Here is a 19633-nt window from a genome sequence, read left to right as displayed (position 1 = left end):
CAGGGGGTGTCAGAGGCAGAGGAAGCGCAGATAAGATTTCTCTTCGGGGCAGGTAGAGTGTGTGGGCAGCCATGGTGCTCTGAGCTAACGCTGAATAAATATTTCACATACGCTCTGCTCAAGTCTTATCGACTGAGAGTGAGAGTGAGAAAGAGCCAGAAGAGAGGAAGAGAGGGAGAAAGAAAGAGGCAACATTCGAGTGGGAGCAAAAAAGCAGCAAACCTCATGTCCCTCCTTCAGTGGGGAGAAAATAGTTTCAGCATTTCAGGAGTATGTAACAATTAAATAATGTTGTAGGAATCAGATATACTGACATTTGCATCAAATTAGGTAGTTCATTTTGTACAATGTGTAATAATTTTAACCTTTAATTTGTCTAATAGCTTAATCTAAAAACTTTTTAAAAAAGAGTATAAATTTAATACTTGATCTGTGACTAAATGGAAGCATGAATAATAGGATGTAATTAAAGGTTTTTTGTTTAATTAAAAATTGCAGTGTTGTTTTTGCTATGATTTCACTGAATAAAGTGAATAATCATTTCGATTTGTAAACAGAAGCTAAGTCATTGCAAATTGTTAAGAAAATGCCACAGCTTGTAAGGACGCCTACAGAGTACAGTGCAATAGTGAGAGCAGCCGTGTGAGGCAAAGCATTAGCATTTGCTCACAGGGCCAGCTCTGGCTGTTGTCTCCTCGCCTGTCTGACACATGCCAGGGCCAGAGTAGCGCCAATACGAGGCTGGTGCGGGGCAGTCGGAAGGGACCCGTGGTGCCTGTCAGTGGTGGCTACACTGACCCTGTACTCCGGCACTGGCCAGTAGTGTTTAATACGTGTCGGGAGCGTTAACACTGAGCGACCTCCTGGGTGACAGATCTGCCATGCGAGCCTTTTCCCCTGGGGAGGTGGGGAGGGAGTGGCATGGACTCTCTCTCCCTGTCAGTTCAGCTCACACGCACATTAACGCGCCGGGGCCAAGACCGGCCCAAGAACAGCCTCACACAGGGGCGGACAGGTCGCCGCCTCGGCTGCCTGGGGAGAGGTGTCCTCTGTGACTAGGAAGGTGGTGAGTATGTTAAAGGCAGTCATTATGATACGACACAGATACTGGGGTTAAACATGGAGCATACTTCATCTGGGATAAAAACACGCATAATACAGAACAGCAGAGAACAACAGATGCACAGGAAAAAAAAAAAAACTCTCTTTCAGGTGCCAGCGCATATTATGCTTTGCAGTCAGCTAATATTAATCCAAAGTCAATTAACTTGTTTATAATAAAAGATACTTTTAGCTACTCAGTAGCGCTAAATAATAGTGAATTAAACTGAAAATCATGTCAATAAATGCATAAAATTGGAAAGAATTTCTTGAGGTGTCAGGTGATTATGAAGAGGCAAAGCGTTTCAACTGTAAAAAGGACTCAAGGTTACACACTGTATTGAGCTAACCTCAAGAGCTGACAACTGACACATTTCAGGGCTATTCAGGGCAGCTAAATAATAATACGGTGTTAAATCAGGAGGCACTTATGAGCAGTTTGCAAGCAGTCAAAGCCTATTATTTAATAATTAATAGATCTCAGGCTTAAACCCATGAATACACACTTGGCCATCACTACCATCATTTTTTTTCCTAGTAGACACATTCCCACTGCACAGTCTGTGAGAACTCCCACAGCCATGAAGATGGAGAGTGTAACCCCCAAGAGACTGAAGAAATCCACTCCTTTATGGCCTCCAACTTTTTCAAACAGAGAGAAAACAGATGCAAAGCAGAAACAAGGAGACAATTCACAGGCGTGCACAGTCCACTCGCTGTTCTCATAAGAGCTCGGCCACACTGCAATGCAGTAAACCACAAATAAGCAGATCCAAGACTCACAAAGCATCTCATTTTCAGGGATAGTGTTAACAAGAACAATTATGACAACTCTGATTATGGCTTTGATCTGGGCCAGGCTGGTGTTCTGGTTAATGGCCCCGACTGCTGTGGCTCTACCCAGGTGGTCTCCTGAGACCTCTGGAGCAAGATCTGACCCTGTCCTGCCCTCATCTAGGGACACGATGATTCTATCAGCCCAAAAAGACGCCCGCAGCAGCTGCCAAGTGTGTTTACAGCTGCACTGCATCAAACATTCATCAAATGCCATCTTTACAGTGTGTGATGTGAGGCAATCAGCATTTCACAGGCTGTCAAATGATGTCTAAAGCGGTTGCTACCTGGCAGTGTCAAAAAGAAAATGGTTCAAATACTCACATAAGGTATACAGGTTTCTTTCTAGTCTAATTCCTGACAGATGAGGTACCTCATATGTTAAAATATTAATTCTACTTAAATACTTAAAGCGCTCTAATGACAGCAAAGCTCAAAATCAGCTTTCATGTGTAAATGATCCTTCGTCTTTTTAAACTTTCATCCATTTCATCTAAATCAAAATTGTTCTCAACTTTAAACTTCTGAAACAGATTAATTTGGCTGGCTAATACATGCTCATTTAGCTCTTTTTTTCTTTTTTCCCTTTTTTTTGTGGAAGAAACTTGTGTCTCTTGGTCTAATGCACAGAATGGAGGATTTTACTCCAAGTTGTTCCCACGAATGGCTCCTAGTGGGAAAAGTAACTGATCTTCTTAGCGCCTCCTTGCATGTTTCCAGCAGTGCTGTAGCTCCATCTACAGGTCCTCTTCTTGTGTGCAGGAAAGAACTCTGGGTGACCCCTCTGCAGTCATTGCTGATGTATAGCACATTCATCTCGCTCAGTCTTAGTGAAAAGCACATCTAAAGGCCGTTATTTTATGAAGATTTTAGCTGTCACATTTTCTCTCTCTTAGAGAAAGGAACATGCTGTTGTCAAACTCTTGAAAAGCGCAGATCCTAGGCTCATTACTGTAGCATAAACAAGCAGAGGAAAAAAAATCCAAATTTCTTGTTTGTATTTCCGTTCACTGATGAAAATGTTTACGAGGATTTGCCAGAACTTTGTTTAAATGCGTGAGAAAGATTTTTTTTCTCATTTTTTGTTACATTACCTAATTAGAGAGACTCTATTTCAAAACTGCAACCCATTGGTGGGAAATCGAAGGCAACTTCAAACAGTGTGGACACTGCTGATGAGATTGCACAATATAAACAAGTAACCTCCTGCACTCACATACAGTGACAATACTGCAAGCTTTCCCTTCCTTACAGAGTCTTAACTCGCAGAATAGCACTCAGCAGACGCATAAAACCAAATAAGGCATCAGTCTCCCTGAGTGCCACTTATGATAGAAAACTTATCTAAGTACAAACAAAGACTTCTCCAAAAAAAACAAACAAACAAACAAAAAAACACATTGCCATTCACTTGGTTAACGTGAACCAGAGCAGCGATCCCTCAGCAAAATTGAATACCTCACACACCACACACCAACAACCACTTCATAATGCATACATGAATCTACATAAACAGGATAAAAATGTAGACTGCATGCTGTGTGGAGGTCAGAAAATTGGCCTGTGGGACTGAGTGATATAATGGCTAAGTATTCCTGGTAAAGCACTACGCGAGCATCCCGCAGTCCCAGTAGAAACCACAGCAGCGGTAATGCATTACAGGATGTATATGGTGTAAAAGGGTAGGGCTGGTCTGCCTGCGTGATAAATAATGTATTGTAATGTATATTAAAGCTAGACCCACCACTGCAGCGTTTCCTACCGGCATACCCTGAGAAGCCCTGTGCTGCCTGCCACTGTGGAAAAGAGCAGACACTAGTGGTATAATTATGCACATCTGAGAGGCAAGCAGAGGCCATCTGTCAATGTCTGAATCAGTTACCTTATTACCACTGCCTAAAGATATAAAGATAGGAGTGGGAGCTGCTTTCATTAAGGCACATGGTGGCATGCTGCTTTAGACAGCTCCAAACACTAACTTAATTGCAAATGATGACTTGGAGGAGGTGGATGTACAGTGGATGGCCTGAGCGAGCAGGGGCACCCGAGTGGATAGTGGCATGGCACTGGGCTTGTAATGACAGTCGGTTAGGACCTTGTCATTGCCCTCGTTGTCAGATGCATTGTAAGTTCAGTTTTATCCCCTCATATTATCAATTCCATGTATTATTTGAAAGCAATATCCATGTTTTGCTTTGCTTGTTGCTTCTTGACAGTAAAATGAATCACTGTAGGGAAAAAAGCTTTCTTGTTGAACTCTCAGTCTGCTGATGAGTCACTGTCTGGGTGATTCTCATCATGCACCTTTGATACTTAGACTATTCGGAGCACACCTCGTTGCACACAAAGGTATACACCAACAACTCTGTTACTTTATGCTTTTAAAAATATCAGCCAATGCGCTGGTGAGAGTGTGTGATAACAGAGTAGCTGTTTCAAATGAAAGAGTAAGAAGATGACAGAGCTGCTGAAGTCTATGTAATAAAAATGACTATTTGCTACGACAGTAAGCAGAGGACACACATAAGTGACAAACATAAGACTGGGAAGAACTAAGTGATGAAAACAGCGCACATGTAAGTCCTTCCCTTCATTCTAAGATCTCTATTTGTGTGCTGTACTTCTAAACAGCAGGTGAGTAGAAGTGGAAATGAAAGATTAGAGTGTGCCACCACACACTCCCATCGCCTGCAGAGGATCTAATTATAGGTGGAAGAAGATGGCCCCATCCCGCTGACCTGTCACCTGTCAGCCTGCCTATCCTCCTGCTCTCCTACCCATATCCCTGCCTGCCTGCATGCCTCCAACTTACTCGCTATCTGCTTTCATAGGCCGCACTCTTACCAAACTGTCTTCCTCTTTCTGTGCTCCAACTTTTTTTCCCAGATAGTAGCCTGCCTCCCACTCTATCCTTATACAATCGCCCGCATTGTTCTCTGTCTTCCTGTCTGTGTGTCCGCTTGCCTGTCTGTGTGCCTTGCTGTTCTAAAGGCTGTGATACACTGAGCCTGGCCATTGCCTGCGGGGATTTGCACCTCAGGATCACTGAGAAGGGCTTATAGAATACACCAGGTATGAATTGCATGTCATCCTGAGACAGCGCAGACAGAAGAAAGGCGGTGAAAGGAGAGTTCTTCACACACCCTGTCTGTGACCGCTTCCTCACCCTGACACGGCGCTGGCAGGGCTTTCATGGCAAGTGTACACTCTTAATAATGACATTACATGTGCTCTGCTGAGGGGGATTCACAGGGTGATTTAAGATTATTTAAGCTTAGGACCTTAGATCACATACCCTCATTAAAAACAGCTAAACAGAGACATTTAAACAAGGGTGAAATCTTGGAGGCAGACTGTCACTCCTCCACCCAAAGAAGCTGAAACTGTGATCCTCCTTACACCGTCCCCTGGGTTAGGAGGCTTTGCTATGAAGTCAGATGTACAAACGCCCAAACCCCACCCCTTCAAATGCACTCTAATGTCATCAGAACTGAAGGAAAGCCAAGTGGGGTTTGATTTAAAGGATAAACCACATCCATCACATACGCATGGGATAAAAACAGAAGACAGCCATTGTTTTTCATGGGAAAAAAACTAGCAGAGAGAGAAAATGGCTAAACCAAAGATACCCCTCAACATTTAATTCACATAAAATGAAAGAGTTAAAACAGGACTGCAATGAAATGGGACAAAACTTGTTCGCCCCAAGGCTTAAAGAGAGTTCATTAACGTGAGGCAATGACTTACCAGAAAGGCTATTAGACTCCGTTGCACGCTCTCCCATTGAAAACAGCTTTTAATGTACTGTAACGTGTACAGAACTGCTGTGCTGATTTTTCGAACCCGGTATATATTCTGGGCAAGAACCTAATGGGAAATAATTGGAGGAAAACACTGGTTAGTATCATTTGATACTGGACATAATGTTTATGACTCTGCAATGAGGTTGAATCAGCTCTACAGTCCCATATCTGCTATGTGTAAAGTTAGATGTTAAAATGCAATTAAACTAATTAGTTTGAGTATGACCGATTTAAACTATGGCTGTGTCTCGTTCAACTGTGGCTACTTTGCTGCATTGTGAGGTGACCCTTCACTAAAGATCTGCTAGATTCTATGAAAGGAGAAAAAAAAAAAAAAATTGACTGAACCTTTTTGGAGAACTTTGTGTTTTCCTCCATTAATTTACTCTCCTTTGGTTTGAAGGTTCGGATTCCAGCTCTGACCTAAAATTAAAGACAAAACTGCAGTTAAGCTACATTTTCTTCTTTTTTGATTCAGCTCAACATTCATCATCTTTGATACGTACTTTGTTATAGATAACCTCGAGCTCTAGTGTGATGGTTCCTTTGTTTGGTCTTCCCAAATCTTCTTTCTTCAACAATAGACATATCTGCTGCCCATTCTTAACCTTTTTAATTAAAATACAGTATTTTCATTAGAATCATTGTATTCAGTTATCTGGTATGTCAATCTGTATATGTAAATCAAATAATGTGGTAGCTCAGAAGCTTACAGTAAGTAATGGAATGGCTACTTTCCCCAAGAAGTTGTCTCCATTTTCATCCAGGACGGTAAGCTCTACCACATCATGAATGTCTTTAATGGGGCTGCAATGTCAGAGAAACACAAATGTTATCCACATTAAAATAGAGAAGATAAGAAAAGCAGATGTCCTGATTATTTTCGCACATGTTTTACTTACAATGTAACGGCTTTGTTCCACTCTGGATTCAGGGTCTTATAGAGTGTATGAGTTTGAAGTTTGCTGTTGCCAAGCTCAATAACACAGAAGGGGTTGCTCTTACCTACGTATGATAAAATCATAGCAATATAAAAATATATCAAAAACCTATCATGAAAATCCATGACCAAGAGAACTGTATCCCGAATGGTTAACTGTGGTTATAATGGATATTACCATTTAAGTCAGTCGAAGGAAGATCGTTTGCCCTTATAACCTTGACCTGAAGGAAGCCAACATCTGCCATAGACTGGTGTGAATTCTGTAGGCTCTGAAAACATATGATTTCAAATATAGTTATATTATAACACATTGTGGAGGTAGCACAAATTAAATTGTATTACCAAGATACAAAATATTCCTAAATAAATGAAATGTCACTGAAACATTCCCATGAAAATCTGCAAAGTATTTACCTTCCATAGTTTAGCAGCTGATATTACAATAGAATTTATATTTATGGACATGCAGGAGGACCAAAATGATAAAAAAAAAAAAATACAAAAATAAATAAAACTTACAAACTTAGTCTCTATTTTCTCTCTGTCTTCATTCTTTTCTAATGTAGCTTTTTCCATGTCAGAGATGGAGACTCCCCAGCAGGGTGTCAAGGTGACCAGAAACACCAGCCTGCCCTTTCCTGGGTCCAGCACATGAGTGTAAAGCTGCCTCTCATTAAGTGGAAGTCTTGATAGGTCAATCTCAAACCTAATACACACAAGAAAAATAGTTACAGTGGAACCCATAAGGTCAACTATTTCTGTGAAAGAGCCAATGTGAGAAAAATTAACACTAGCCAGTAGGAAATACTCACATTCCCCATGATTCCTCACCCTTCCTCCCTCTCTTTGAGAACACTTCTACCTGCAGAGGTTCCTGGTTATCGTCAAACTGATTGAAGTCAAACTGTTCTCTCCACTGGGGATTGGCCTGAATGCAAAGGTTCTGAGGGCAGTAAAGACACAGATTCAGCACTTGGAGTAGCATGGAAACACAGACACATACACTCTTTGACGCAACGTCAGGTTTAATGCATTATCAGACTGAGCAGCTCCTGCATGACAGGTGGATTAAGTCTTCATTCAGTCCAACCAGAACGAGGCGGAGAGGAGAAAGAGAGGTGTGTTTTGTGTATGTGTCTCTATTTGTGTGTGCTTGTATGTGTACACCTCAGTAGCCACTCTGGGATTGTAAACACTGACAGCTTCCAATTAGAATCAGCTTTGTTCAACAAACAAACAAGCAGAGAGGAAAGCAGAGAGGTTTACAAAGAAATGACACGACAACACAAGACAAGTGCACCATAGAATCATCAGGGGGGAGGCCAACAAGTACAGGTAGATGAACAGGGCATGCTGGGTATGCAAATTAAGGCAATGAAGCCCAGCACCCGAAGCACAGGGAGAAGTGAGTGGCAGCTTTGCCCAGTCTAATGAGCTGCCTCTGCCATGGCCCAGTGAGCCAAGGTGGAGGTGAGTCACTGACAGACACCTGCTGAGACAGAAAAGTAGGGAAGTCAGAGATAGAGTCTGGGAAGAAAAACTCAAAGAATGAAGAGGAGGCATTAAGAGCACAAGAAAAAGGAGTGCAGGAGAAGGATGGAAAAGAAGACCAACCTTGCTCTTGTACTTCTGATCACCAAGTCGAAAGCGGACGTAGATGTCCCCGTGGCCATACTGCGGCAGGTCCTGCCCCTCCACCAAGGTGATACCAAGCACCCCTGTCCACATCTGGTTCTTGATCTGGTTCTTCGGCATTTCAGCTGTACGTTGCAATGGTGTGGCCTGGTTCTGCTGTGGGGCAAACATACACAGAAAGAAATCTTTTTTTTTTTTAAAGGATAACTAGGTGTGTTGAAGCTCAGTGTGCCCTCCTCTGTTTACCTGCTCCTGCCTGAGCCTGGCACCTCATCATGTTCACAGTGCATGAAAGTAGGACAAAGGTTTACACTATACAGCACATCTCTGTTGGAGCACATTAGCACATCTCTACTGACAGGCAAGCCACACCACAGAGGCTCCTGGAGTGAGAGGAAGAGAGGGACGTCAGCGAGCAGCCAGATGTCCCTGGCTGTGACAGTCCCACTCATCACTGGCTCCCAGACTGAGTGTGGGGAGGCAGGACACTTGGCATACTGCACCAGAGACAGCAGGCAGCAGTGAGTAATGATGCAAACCACACAGCTCTCTCATCAGCAAATTATGCATACATGCAGTATGTATGGCCAATATTGGAGTTTACTGCACGCTGGCAATTTCATCCAGTTTTAATCTAACCAGCAAAGGAACGCATTTATATACTAAAGTGAAGCAATTAAACTAGCAATGATGTACGCTGGACAATTCTTAAGAAATCAAGGACAATCTCAGCAAATAATACACTTCTCCTGCCGTGTGTCACAGGGGGAGTGAGAGAGAGAGAGAGAGAGAGAGGCCTTGATATGTTTCCATGTTAGAGTTCCCGTGAGGCCATGCGGTGATAGGCCAGGGCTCTAAAAACAAACAGCAGAGAGGTTGTGTAGGGCTGACTGTAATTAAAGAGCAGGACCGTAATCTGCTCTAGCCTCTTTGATTGCCCAGCTCCTTCGGCTGCCCCGGCGACGCCGCTTCAAACAGCCCAACTACAACTCCCCTGCCACTCCGGCCCCTCCTCTTCACTAAGGGGTCACAACCCACATTGCCACCCAATCCGGAGGGGATCAAAGCACATCTCAGGGACCTGAATTAACATGGAATACCACAGGCACAGCCCTATAAATATCAGCCCCTTCAAAAGAAGAGGAACAGAGGGAGTAGAGGAGCGATATAAAACAGGCCTCAGCCAAGTCATCCCAAGTGTTTATCTTGGACACATTTCTATCTCAGCGGCCAATAAAACAATTCCACTTAACTGTAAGTGGCCCCTAAAGAGAATCTATTCCTGGTCCTAAAAGGACTGTGCGATTGCTTCCATATGGTGGGACAGCATGGGGACAAGCACGATGAGCTCAGACCCAGGTCCATTTGGCTGGTACCTCAGCACTGTCCATCCACAGCTGTGATATTACATCCTAACATCTGGGTTATTGCCCGCTATGCCGGGAATTATCAGCCTTGCCGATCTTAGGCATCCCACACTGGCAACATGCCTCGAACAGCAGAGCCCCCCTCACGCTTCTCCCATACGCCCCCCTCTGTTTGAAACACTATCACACAGCAGAGTTTTACTTAGGCACTTGCCATTCCCTGTCTCTGTGGTGGTAACACAGAGGGAGAAAACGATGTTCTGAAAAAGGGGGAGTGGAGCTGTAAGAGTTGGGTATTCAGCACTTCCAGGATAGGTGTTAAATGCAATAAGATACTGTGTGTTTGTCAAAAATGAAATGGGAAAAATGGCAGTGTTACATTGTTAAATTAGCACTGTGGCTAATTTCAAAATGTAACAGCAGAACATTGTGTAGAGTCCCATCACACATTTCAGTCTCCCTTTGAGTATCTTTAACCATCTGTAGTGGATAACCTACAATGTGTATGAAAATGGCTTCATTCCTTTGTCATCTAATTTCAAATTGAGATTGTCTACTGGACCATCAAGAGACTGAACAGTGACAGATGTAGTGACTACATAGGTGTGAATATAAACCCACTCACTGCAGTGCGAGTCCCAAACAGCTACCCTCCTATTTCGCTCTGAATCTAATTACAGCTGCAATATACTGAAAACCACTTGAGGAGAGATGGAACTTTGTTTACTACAAAACCAAACAGGGCTTTATCATACTCATCAAAGGAGCTCTCTCATGACAACAAATTCAACATTATTATTTTGGTTTTGATCAGAATGTATTATTGTCCTGTACTTTTTCACAGCAAATGATACAGCGCAAAGTAATATGCATTGCAAAAAAGGTTCACTATAAAACCATAAAAGAAATAGGCTGTGCTGATACCAAGGTTACACACAAAAGCCTGAGTATACACCTCATTCTTTGTTGCATGATTGTACAGTGAGCTACTGCCCCCTAGTGTTTTATACCAGGGTAACCATAACCGCTAAAGTGTAAATAGGAAAGTTGCAAACTGGAACACTAATGACTGAGATGTGCAAGTTTAAGAAAACGGTAAGAATATACAACTCCTTACCTTATTCTTCCTTTGAGGCCATCTCTATAAAAGGAAATAATGATATGAATCAGTGAAAAAGATAAAGGAAATAACAACAATAACACACACTTCTGATATTAGAAAAACTTACAGGGCTTCTTTTGATGGTGGCATCTCTAAACATTAAACAGACTTCAACAATAATAACCCCCATGTCTTCTTCTTTGCTTTTTGGATCATCAAGCTTCAACTCCATTTCATAATTTCTGTGCAGATACAGAGACGGTATAAAAACTGACTGACAGAGACTTATACTTGTATTTATTAGAATACAATGTGTTACTCACTTGTACAATTCGAGTTCTTTGAGTGAGAGGCTGCCGGAGCCCATGAACTCGTCAGAAGTTCGATTTTTGTCATAAACCTGGACAAATATTTATTAAAAGTTATGGGATTGTGTAAAATTCTGTAAAAAATGCAACTTTTTTATTTCATTACAATGCACTTTTATTCAGAAATTAAAAGGCAACTCGATAAATTCTTACCCGAACCTCCACAATATGTTCTCTGTCTCGCAGAGGATGGGAGAAGGACTCGTTCCACCGTGGATTCAAGCTTTTATAGACCACTTTGCTTTTATAAAACTGTTTTCCCTCAAGTTTAAACTTCACGTAAGGATCACTGGTACCTACAATTAAAAAAAAACAAAAAACAAAACAATTCATTTAGCGTAGTTGAGTGACACAAGTGATAATTACATGTTAATACAGTGTTAAATCTTTGTGGTGAAAATTACGTATCAAATGCAAAATATGTTTATGATTTTTTTATTATTAAGTGAGGAAAACATATTGTCACTATAAATGTACATGATAACACACATATACACACCCTTCCCCCATGGTGGTTGTGTGAGAGACTGAAAATGTGAGGAGGAGGTGCACCCCACACATGGCAAAAACAGAGGGATGTAGCTGTTTAATTGTGAAAGAGTAGAAACACTCGCCAGCATGAGGCAACCAGAAACCAAAATCTAGAAGCAACCAGTGTTAATCTCCCAAGCCTGTTAAGAAAGTCTGTCTGCTAGTGGGGTGGGGGTATGGGACTTCTTTGTTTCAGCAATTGCATGCAGATTGGCCAAAAAATGAAAGCCAGTCCCATGCCTTCATTTGTATAGGGGAATAAAGGGGTGCTTGAGAGAGCCTGCAGGGAGGCTTGAATCACATGACAAAGGCCCTGTGGGGATGGGCTGTCAGGCCTGTCAGCTCCCCACTCCAAATGAACATCTCGCAAAGGCAGGCAGGACCCACAGCAGCTCCACCTGCCAGCCTGTGACAGGGAAACCTCCAGGCAACTTGACAGGAGGAGAATGTGGCAGCTAGCAAGGAGAAAAGCTCTGGCATGACTGAGAAAACGGTGACGATGGAAATTAATGGGAAAAAAGGGGGAGAACAAAAACTAAGGAGTGGGGGCTGGTGGCGTGGGTCCTTTCAGAATATGTAATGACAGTGTATGCCATTGGTGAGTCTTGGCCGATGTTGATTGTTGGGCAAACAGTGGAGAGACAGGGGGCGTATGGAGATTGCATCATCATGGTGCCACCTTGTCACAGAAAGTAAGGTCTCAACTAGCGGGGAGCAGGGCACTGGTCTTGGAGGGTCTCCTGCCACCATTCAGGGAAAAACATCTCATAAGAGACAAACACTTTCGTTATTACTCTTTAAGGTTTGCAAAATGAATGTAACCACAGAATTATACTAGGTAATGCATCACATAGCCAAGGTGTAACATGTAAAAAACATTAAAAAAATAAAAAATAAAAAAATTCTCTAATCAAAAGTTTCTGGTATGAAAATGCATTATGGAATCTAACATTATCAGTGTTTTTTTTTTTTTGTTTTTTTTCACTGCCTAAGGAGTCATATAAGTTGACTTCAAACAGTCAGTAAATGATCATTATTGATGAGACCACACATGAATTTTGTTATTCGCTGTACTTCCTTCTATGAACACTGGATGTCATGCTTTCCAAAATGTACTGTAGATTCCAAAGGGGCATCAGGGCCTCAGGCTGTGGTTATGACAAGAATCAGGAAAACACAAAGGAATGTCTATTTCCCAGATGAATGTAGTAAAGTATGTCTATTTGTCTGTCCCTCACAGATCAGTGTAAACGTCATCAAGGAGTTTATAACTGATTATTAGAGTTAATAATAACATATTTTTTCAATTTTTTGTATACATATCAACACAGCTCTCCTCTAGAATATTATGATTAATGTTTTGTGAAGAATAAAAATGATAGCATTACATTCAGAGGATTACTTCACACCTTGGATTATGTTCCAATAGCTAAGAAGTGAAAAAATTAGGATTAGTCATGTGTAATTTCCATTAAACAAATTCAGTATATTTCTCCTTACAGTCCATTTCAAAGTAAAGTAAATTACACTGTCACAGGTGTTTTGTGCTGATCATGGCTCCCTTTAATTAGTAATGTTTCCCTTTATCCCAGTCTGTCTTTTGTCGTACTGGTCTGACTGCATACTTCTGGAGTGTTTTTTTTTTCTTTGCACTTGTCCCACTTAACACGAGTCCTCTTTCTCACATGTAAACACACAAGAGAAGCATTTACTGAACACATCCTGTCTTGACTTCACACTCAAGAGCACATTACTTATTTACCATTTTAATTCAATCATTGGAACGCAAACAAAATAAATATTACATGATGTATACAGATATGTAGTGCGATTACCCGCAGGTTCTTCACGTACCGGATCGTTTGTCTCGGATGACCAAGTTCCTGCCCTGCTTTAGGTTTATGTTTAAGAGGTATCTCTGGAAAGGGGCAGGTGTTTGGACTTCAGGGCCTGCAGTCACACCCTGCTGTGGAGAACCAGTCACATTAATACGCTTATGCACATGAATGTATCTTTGCTTGGCCTACTTTACTTACAGAATTATCAAGTGGATCCTGTGCAGTCTCCTCGCATGGTTCAAGGTCACACGGCTCACTTGACATCTACATAAGGAAAATAGGTGTAGCAACATTTGATAAAACCACGAATGCGTGTCTTGTGAGCAACACCCGTTTTCATTGCCAGAGTCATGTCTTTTCAGATCACAAAAAGCAATTTGTCTGCTGTATTTTAACCTTGCTTACAGCAGTTACAAGTGTCAAGTGTAAGGCAAAGCTTGATATTATCGGATTTTTTTTGTACTTTGTGTGTTCCTTTCCATGCTGCATTGTGCCTCTGACTAGTAACACAAGTTTTGGACTGGTTTTCATATCTGAGAGGCATCTAGCAAAAGAGGACACAATAGACGCAGTTTCAAGTATACCCAAGGGTCATATAAAAAGTCAAATCCCAGGAGGTCACTTTACATCTACACATGCTTTTGATATGTAGCACCAGCAGACTGAATAGTCTCTGTGGATAAATAAACAATGCATACTATCTCTATATGTACTATAAGGTTCAACAGGATGTAATAAAACCACCACGTCTGTGAAATATAATCAGGTTTAAGAGACTAACCTCTGCCCAGCTGAACCTTTTCTCTTCGTTGTACTCATTTTGTACTCCTTGTAGGATGGCCTCTTCCATATCAAACTCCCTCCTCACCAATGGAGAGAAAGGTTCTCGTTCCAGTTCCTCTGAATCTGTCGTCCATGGTAGGTTGAGTTGCTCCTCACTGGGAGTTCCACAAACAGAGTCCAGAGAGGTACCATCTGTATTCTCTAAAGTGGCCCCCTGAGGATCTAATACCAGTGGATGTGGAACATTTTCTCTGACTGTTGACAGAGCCCCCTTTTCAGATGATGGCTTTCTTTGCTCAAATGATACAGACTTCTTCTCTGTGTTTTGACACACTTGGTCTCCGAATGACTGCGCTCTGGCTAATGCTGCGGTGACAGAACCTGAATGCTGCCTCTGTGATACGGTTTCTTCAGGGATGGAGCGAATTCTTTCAAAAGACATATCTCTCTCCGGTATGGGTGGTCTTGGTGAAAGCACCTGTGAATTGGTAAAAACAGATCTTGGTGCAGGAACAGGGTCAAAAGAAAATTTCTGCTCACTCCCCTTGGCTTTTTTATCAACTTGTGCATATATTGTTTCTCTAGTCATCAGATTTAACTTGCTGTCTGAGGCTGAACTCATCATATCACTAATTTCCTCATAATGAGACATTGTCTCTGATGGTGCACTCATTCTATTCAAAGCCCAAGTAGCATTATCCTGGGGAACTCTGAGTTTTTGTTCTTGGACTGGATCCGTCAGTTTGTCTGCGAAAAGTGGTCCATCGGTGACTGAGTTACTTGCAATAGAATCAGTATCGCTTGTACCAGGGGAGACGCCAAAAAAGATGGCGTCAGAGGTTACGGTCTCCAAGGCGGTTTCAGGGAAAGATACTCCCGGTACAAGTCGTAGATCTGGTACAGAAATGCTGCGTCGGTGGGCCAGCCTCCTTCCCTGCTGCAGAGGTGTCTTCTTACCTGTCTTCTTACCAAACTTAGTTTTCAGGTTCTCCAAGAAGTTCTTTTTCTTGGAATCCATTTTTGAGATTGGTTTAACCTTTAAGATAAAAACAAACAGTGAAACCAAGGACCCAGTGTGTCACAGGCACAATGAAACACTGTAAATAATGATTCATTCATTCATTCATTTTCTGAACCCGCTTTATCCTCACTAGGGTCACGGGGGTTGCTTGGAGCGTATCCCAGTTACATAGGGGTGAAGGCGGGGTACACCGTGGACAAGTTGCCAGTTCATCGCAGGGCTGACATAGAGAGACAAACAATCACTCTCACATTCACACCTATGGGCAATTTAGATTAACCAATTAACCTATTAGTGCATGTCTTTGGATGGTGGGAGGAAGCCGGAGTACCCGGAGAGAACCCACGCAGACACGGGAGAACATGCAAACTCCACACAGAAAGGTCCCACCCCCCGTAAATAATCATTGGTAAATGTAAATAATGGTTTTATCACTCTCAAGGAGTCTGGGTCTGCTTGAGGTTTCTGCCTGTTAAAGGGAAGTTTTTCCTTGCCACTGTCACCAGTCACAAGTATTTGCTCCTGGAGGATTCTGTTGGGTTTCTGTAAATTGGCTCAGAGTCTGGTTTTGACCAACTCTATATGTAAAGTGTCATGAAATAACTTTTGTTATGATTTGGCGCTATATAAATAAAATGTGATTGATTGATTGATTGATTGATTGATTGGTTTTCCCCTGTAAGTCGCTTTGGAAAAAAGCGTCTGCCAAATGCATAAATGTAAATGTCAAATGTGAATACTGGCTTTAAATGTAGGTGGGGAACATGAAAAACTCGTTGGTCTTTCTATGTGACTCATTCACATAATATTTTCAACTCAATTTCATTTCAGATGTATATAAGTAAATAAGTTGAATCTAATGACAAACTATTATATGATATCTTTGAAAATAAAAATGAACCTTGCATTCAGATGTAATAGTGGCAGATTATGTACTTTAAGTATTTGTCATTTAACACACATTTATCGAAGACATCGCCGTGCTAAAGATAGGTGTTATGCTACCAAGGCCAACCAGTAGTAAAAGTGAAAAGGCCTAATGTCTCATTTTATAGCCCTGAATAAATGATTTCAAATGTATTAGTTTATAGAACACTATCTCTTGATTTTTTTCAAGCTAATATACACAAAGAAAACACACCATTAAACCTCTTAGTATGTGATCATGTAAGTCATGTTTTAAGCAAAATGCTGATAAATATTAACGTGAGCATTTGCTGTTTTCTCAGCCTTCATATATTCTGGACTGAATAACTACAAAGCAGTTTGAGCTACAGTAGTCATTTGAAAACATCATTTTTAGTCTCTGTTAGATGCATAAAAACATTTTCACCTCCTAATTTCTGTTCATTGTTTATAAATCCAGCTCAACCTAGTATTGGCAGATCAGTGGATAATAACAGGTTCATACTGAGCTGCATTTAAATCTTGACAGACATTTCTATTAAATTCTATGTAAGAGTTTATATGTGAGTTTTTTCAGGAGAATTTCATCTAAAGGCGCTCTGTTTTATGTTTCTAAAGCTTGAACTATACGTTACATTCAGGTGTCACTGTGCAGAAAACAAACAACAAAAAAAAAAGAATTGATTTTGTTTTATTTTAATGCACTGAACACAGGTCATACCAGTTATCTACCTTTTCATTAAAATCTGCCAATAACTACATCAGCACTGTACAAAACAAAAAAGCCCACAGTCCTTATTAGTGCTAACTTATTTCATATGCTGTAGGTCAAATAATACAGTATCTTGATTATTCCAAGCGAATTTATACAAATAAACACTACTGTACCCTTTCCGCTCAAGCCCTGCTGAACAGCTTAACCACGTCACCCTCTGATACAGTAGAGAGGCACCTCAACCATTCCAACTATGATGAAAAAGAGGAAGTGTCTCAAACAACACATGCACTTTGCTGTTGAAGACAACTTTGAAGGCAAGTGATTGGTGGAGAGGCCAGACTGGGTGAAACTAGCCATACCTGTCTCACTAGCCATACCACTCACCTCACCAGGCGAGTTTCAACAGCTGTAGGAATACCACAGTCAAAGCCCAAAGGATGAGTGTTACTGCTCTACTCTCTGCTTAAATGATAAATGAGTTGCATGGAAAAATAAAAAATGGGCCAGATATTGATTATATTATGAGAGCCACGGAAAGAGTCTTAATACACATGCACACAGGCTATGCAAAGCAGTTGCTTACGCACAGTAGGCTGAAAGCCTCTTTTTCTGACGATCTGTTTATTGTTTATTTGAATATTTGACTATCATTTGCATATGTGAGGCTATTTGTCTGTTTTAAGACTCACATGCATTACACTTCCTCTAGCTAATAATGGGTTCTTATAGGTCCAAGTATTTGAAAAAACCATAATGGCCATAATCTATCCTAATTCTACAATACAACTCTCCTTCTTATCTGTCCAAAACAACCCTGAAATACTGCTGATGGATTCTGCAACATGATTGAGGCATATGAAATGTTGGCTATCTGTCGTCTCATCTCATCCCTGATCTTCAGCATGGGGGATCTGGCGCCCAGGGTCTGTCTTGTCATACCAAACTCCACTTCTATTCCACACAGCCCCATATTGTTTTACAGTGGAACATGGTTTAGCCTAAACGTCGTCAAAAGTGAGCATTTGTGTTTTGCAAAGCATAAACTATAGCTTTCTGTCCACACATAGAAGCTAATGCAACAGACCCACTGGCATTCACTGTCTCTCCTCCTCTGCGCTGAACACTACAGACTATACAGTATGACAACAGATGTGTTTGAGTCTGGCCTGAGTCTTGTTCAATATTTGCTAATGTCTTAAGAAGATCAGGCCCACATGAAAGAACCCTAATTTGGCATCCAGTTGAAAGGCAGGGCTGGGGATCCGAACAGGGCAAGCCCCTATGGCAGGTGGCCTGTGGCGGTCCTTCTCACACAACTCAAACAACCCAAACCCCTGCTTGGTTACTCTACACATGAACACTGGTCCTGCTCCAGCCTGCAACACAGCTGGTCTGAAGGATGAGAAGCCAAAACATGTACTTAGTGACAGATACTCACTGATGCACATGCAAAGCCCTAAGAGTTTACACAAACATAAATGACTGAGGTTGTTGACTAAGGCTGCAGAAGTGACCTACAACCCCTCATTGTCTAGTTCTCCAAAGACATTCCACTGACTGACACAATATATTGCACCTGTACCTTCTGCACAGAGGCTGCACTTGAACTTGGGATCTTACTTGAGTATTGATTTGCTTTTTTGCAATAAGCTTTTTTTATTATTATTATTATTATTACAATTATGAACTGCAATCAAGAGACTTTACAGACATAGAAACAAATTTATAATACAATAAATACCCATCGAATTAACCATAAAATGTGTTTTGCTATACAGTAACACTGATGTTCGTTTGATAGGTGATTCCTGTACTGTAATTTAACCAGCTGTGACATTACAGGTGCCCCTAAAGAGAGCTAAAACATACAGGTTTTTTTCCGTAATGAAACGCATTCTATATATTAAAACTCTGTTCATTACTTACGGAGCTCACTTACCTGTTCAGATGCATGAGGAGCGATTTGCACCATTAAACCCTGTTTATTTTTTGTATTACAGTGCCTCCTACCGGGCGATAATGGAAAACTGCAACCTCAATCTACCTACTGTAACAGAGAAATATCACTAGGTGTCACTTGTGAAACACGTTTGTTTCACACCATATGCTGCTTGCACTTCCTTTGTGTAGTTACTGTAGTCCTGGGCTGGGTAACCTGCATCTTCAAAGCCACCTTTGTCGTAATTCCCTCTCTAGTAGCTCCATGTGGTTTGTAAAAAAACCAACAAAAAAACAACAAAAAAAGCGCTTTTCTTTCATTTGGTGTTGTTTGCTGCAAACCTAAAGACATTCTTATAGTATGCAAAAATAAAAATAAATAATTAATTAAATTAAATTAAATTAAATTAATTAAATTATTATTATTATTATTATTATTATTATTATTATTAATAATAATAATAATAATAATAATAATAATAATAATAATAATAACATAATTTTAACCTTTCATCAATTAGTGTCAGCTAAGATAGTAATGTTTTTGTTTATTTTCATAGCAGACAACTGTTTATTTTATGACACTGGGTGTATTCATTTATTTATTACCACAACACAATAAATCATGTGTTTTTTGGTTGGGAACAGCATTCTGCTTCAGTAAATATGAACAAATTGTCACTGTTTTATTTATTGAAGTTATGTCATTTCATAAATGCACCATTATTATTCACAAGATATTCCA

The 19633-nt window shown here is 40.9% G+C and overlaps 1 protein-coding gene across 4 annotated transcripts in view; it reads right to left on the bottom strand.

The window, feature by feature from the left end:
* mctp2a (multiple C2 domains, transmembrane 2a) overlaps positions 1 to 17245 on the bottom strand; it is a 32605-nt gene extending 15360 nt beyond the window's left edge. The window contains exons 1-17 of one of the 4 annotated variants that reach the window (XM_030135962.1): positions 17121 to 17245; positions 14304 to 15340; positions 13721 to 13786; positions 13539 to 13650; positions 11307 to 11449; positions 11109 to 11185; positions 10913 to 11027; positions 10801 to 10824; positions 8296 to 8472; positions 7494 to 7624; positions 7201 to 7387; positions 6857 to 6950; positions 6641 to 6743; positions 6452 to 6545; positions 6245 to 6346; positions 6087 to 6161; positions 5683 to 5802 (exon numbers count right to left, since the gene is read on the bottom strand). In XM_030135962.1, coding sequence (XP_029991822.1) covers positions 5683 to 5802; positions 6087 to 6161; positions 6245 to 6346; positions 6452 to 6545; positions 6641 to 6743; positions 6857 to 6950; positions 7201 to 7387; positions 7494 to 7624; positions 8296 to 8472; positions 10801 to 10824; positions 10913 to 11027; positions 11109 to 11185; positions 11307 to 11449; positions 13539 to 13650; positions 13721 to 13786; positions 14304 to 15323 — 2640 coding nt within the window. In that variant the 5' untranslated portion in view covers positions 15324 to 15340; positions 17121 to 17245. The remainder of the gene's footprint in view (positions 1 to 5682; positions 5803 to 6086; positions 6162 to 6244; positions 6347 to 6451; positions 6546 to 6640; positions 6744 to 6856; positions 6951 to 7200; positions 7388 to 7493; positions 7625 to 8295; positions 8473 to 10800; positions 10825 to 10912; positions 11028 to 11108; positions 11186 to 11306; positions 11450 to 13538; positions 13651 to 13720; positions 13787 to 14303; positions 15341 to 17120) is intronic. The other 3 variants (XM_030135959.1, XM_030135961.1, XM_030135960.1) reach the window with 3 other exon arrangements.
* Positions 17246 to 19633: the final 2388 nt, after the last annotated feature.

The sequence above is a fragment of the Sphaeramia orbicularis genome, chromosome 6 (genome assembly GCF_902148855.1).
Source record: "Sphaeramia orbicularis chromosome 6, fSphaOr1.1, whole genome shotgun sequence".
NCBI lineage: Eukaryota > Metazoa > Chordata > Actinopteri > Kurtiformes > Apogonidae > Sphaeramia > Sphaeramia orbicularis.
The sequence above is the reverse complement of the archived record's forward strand: the minus strand, read 5'-3'. Positions and strand labels throughout refer to the sequence as shown.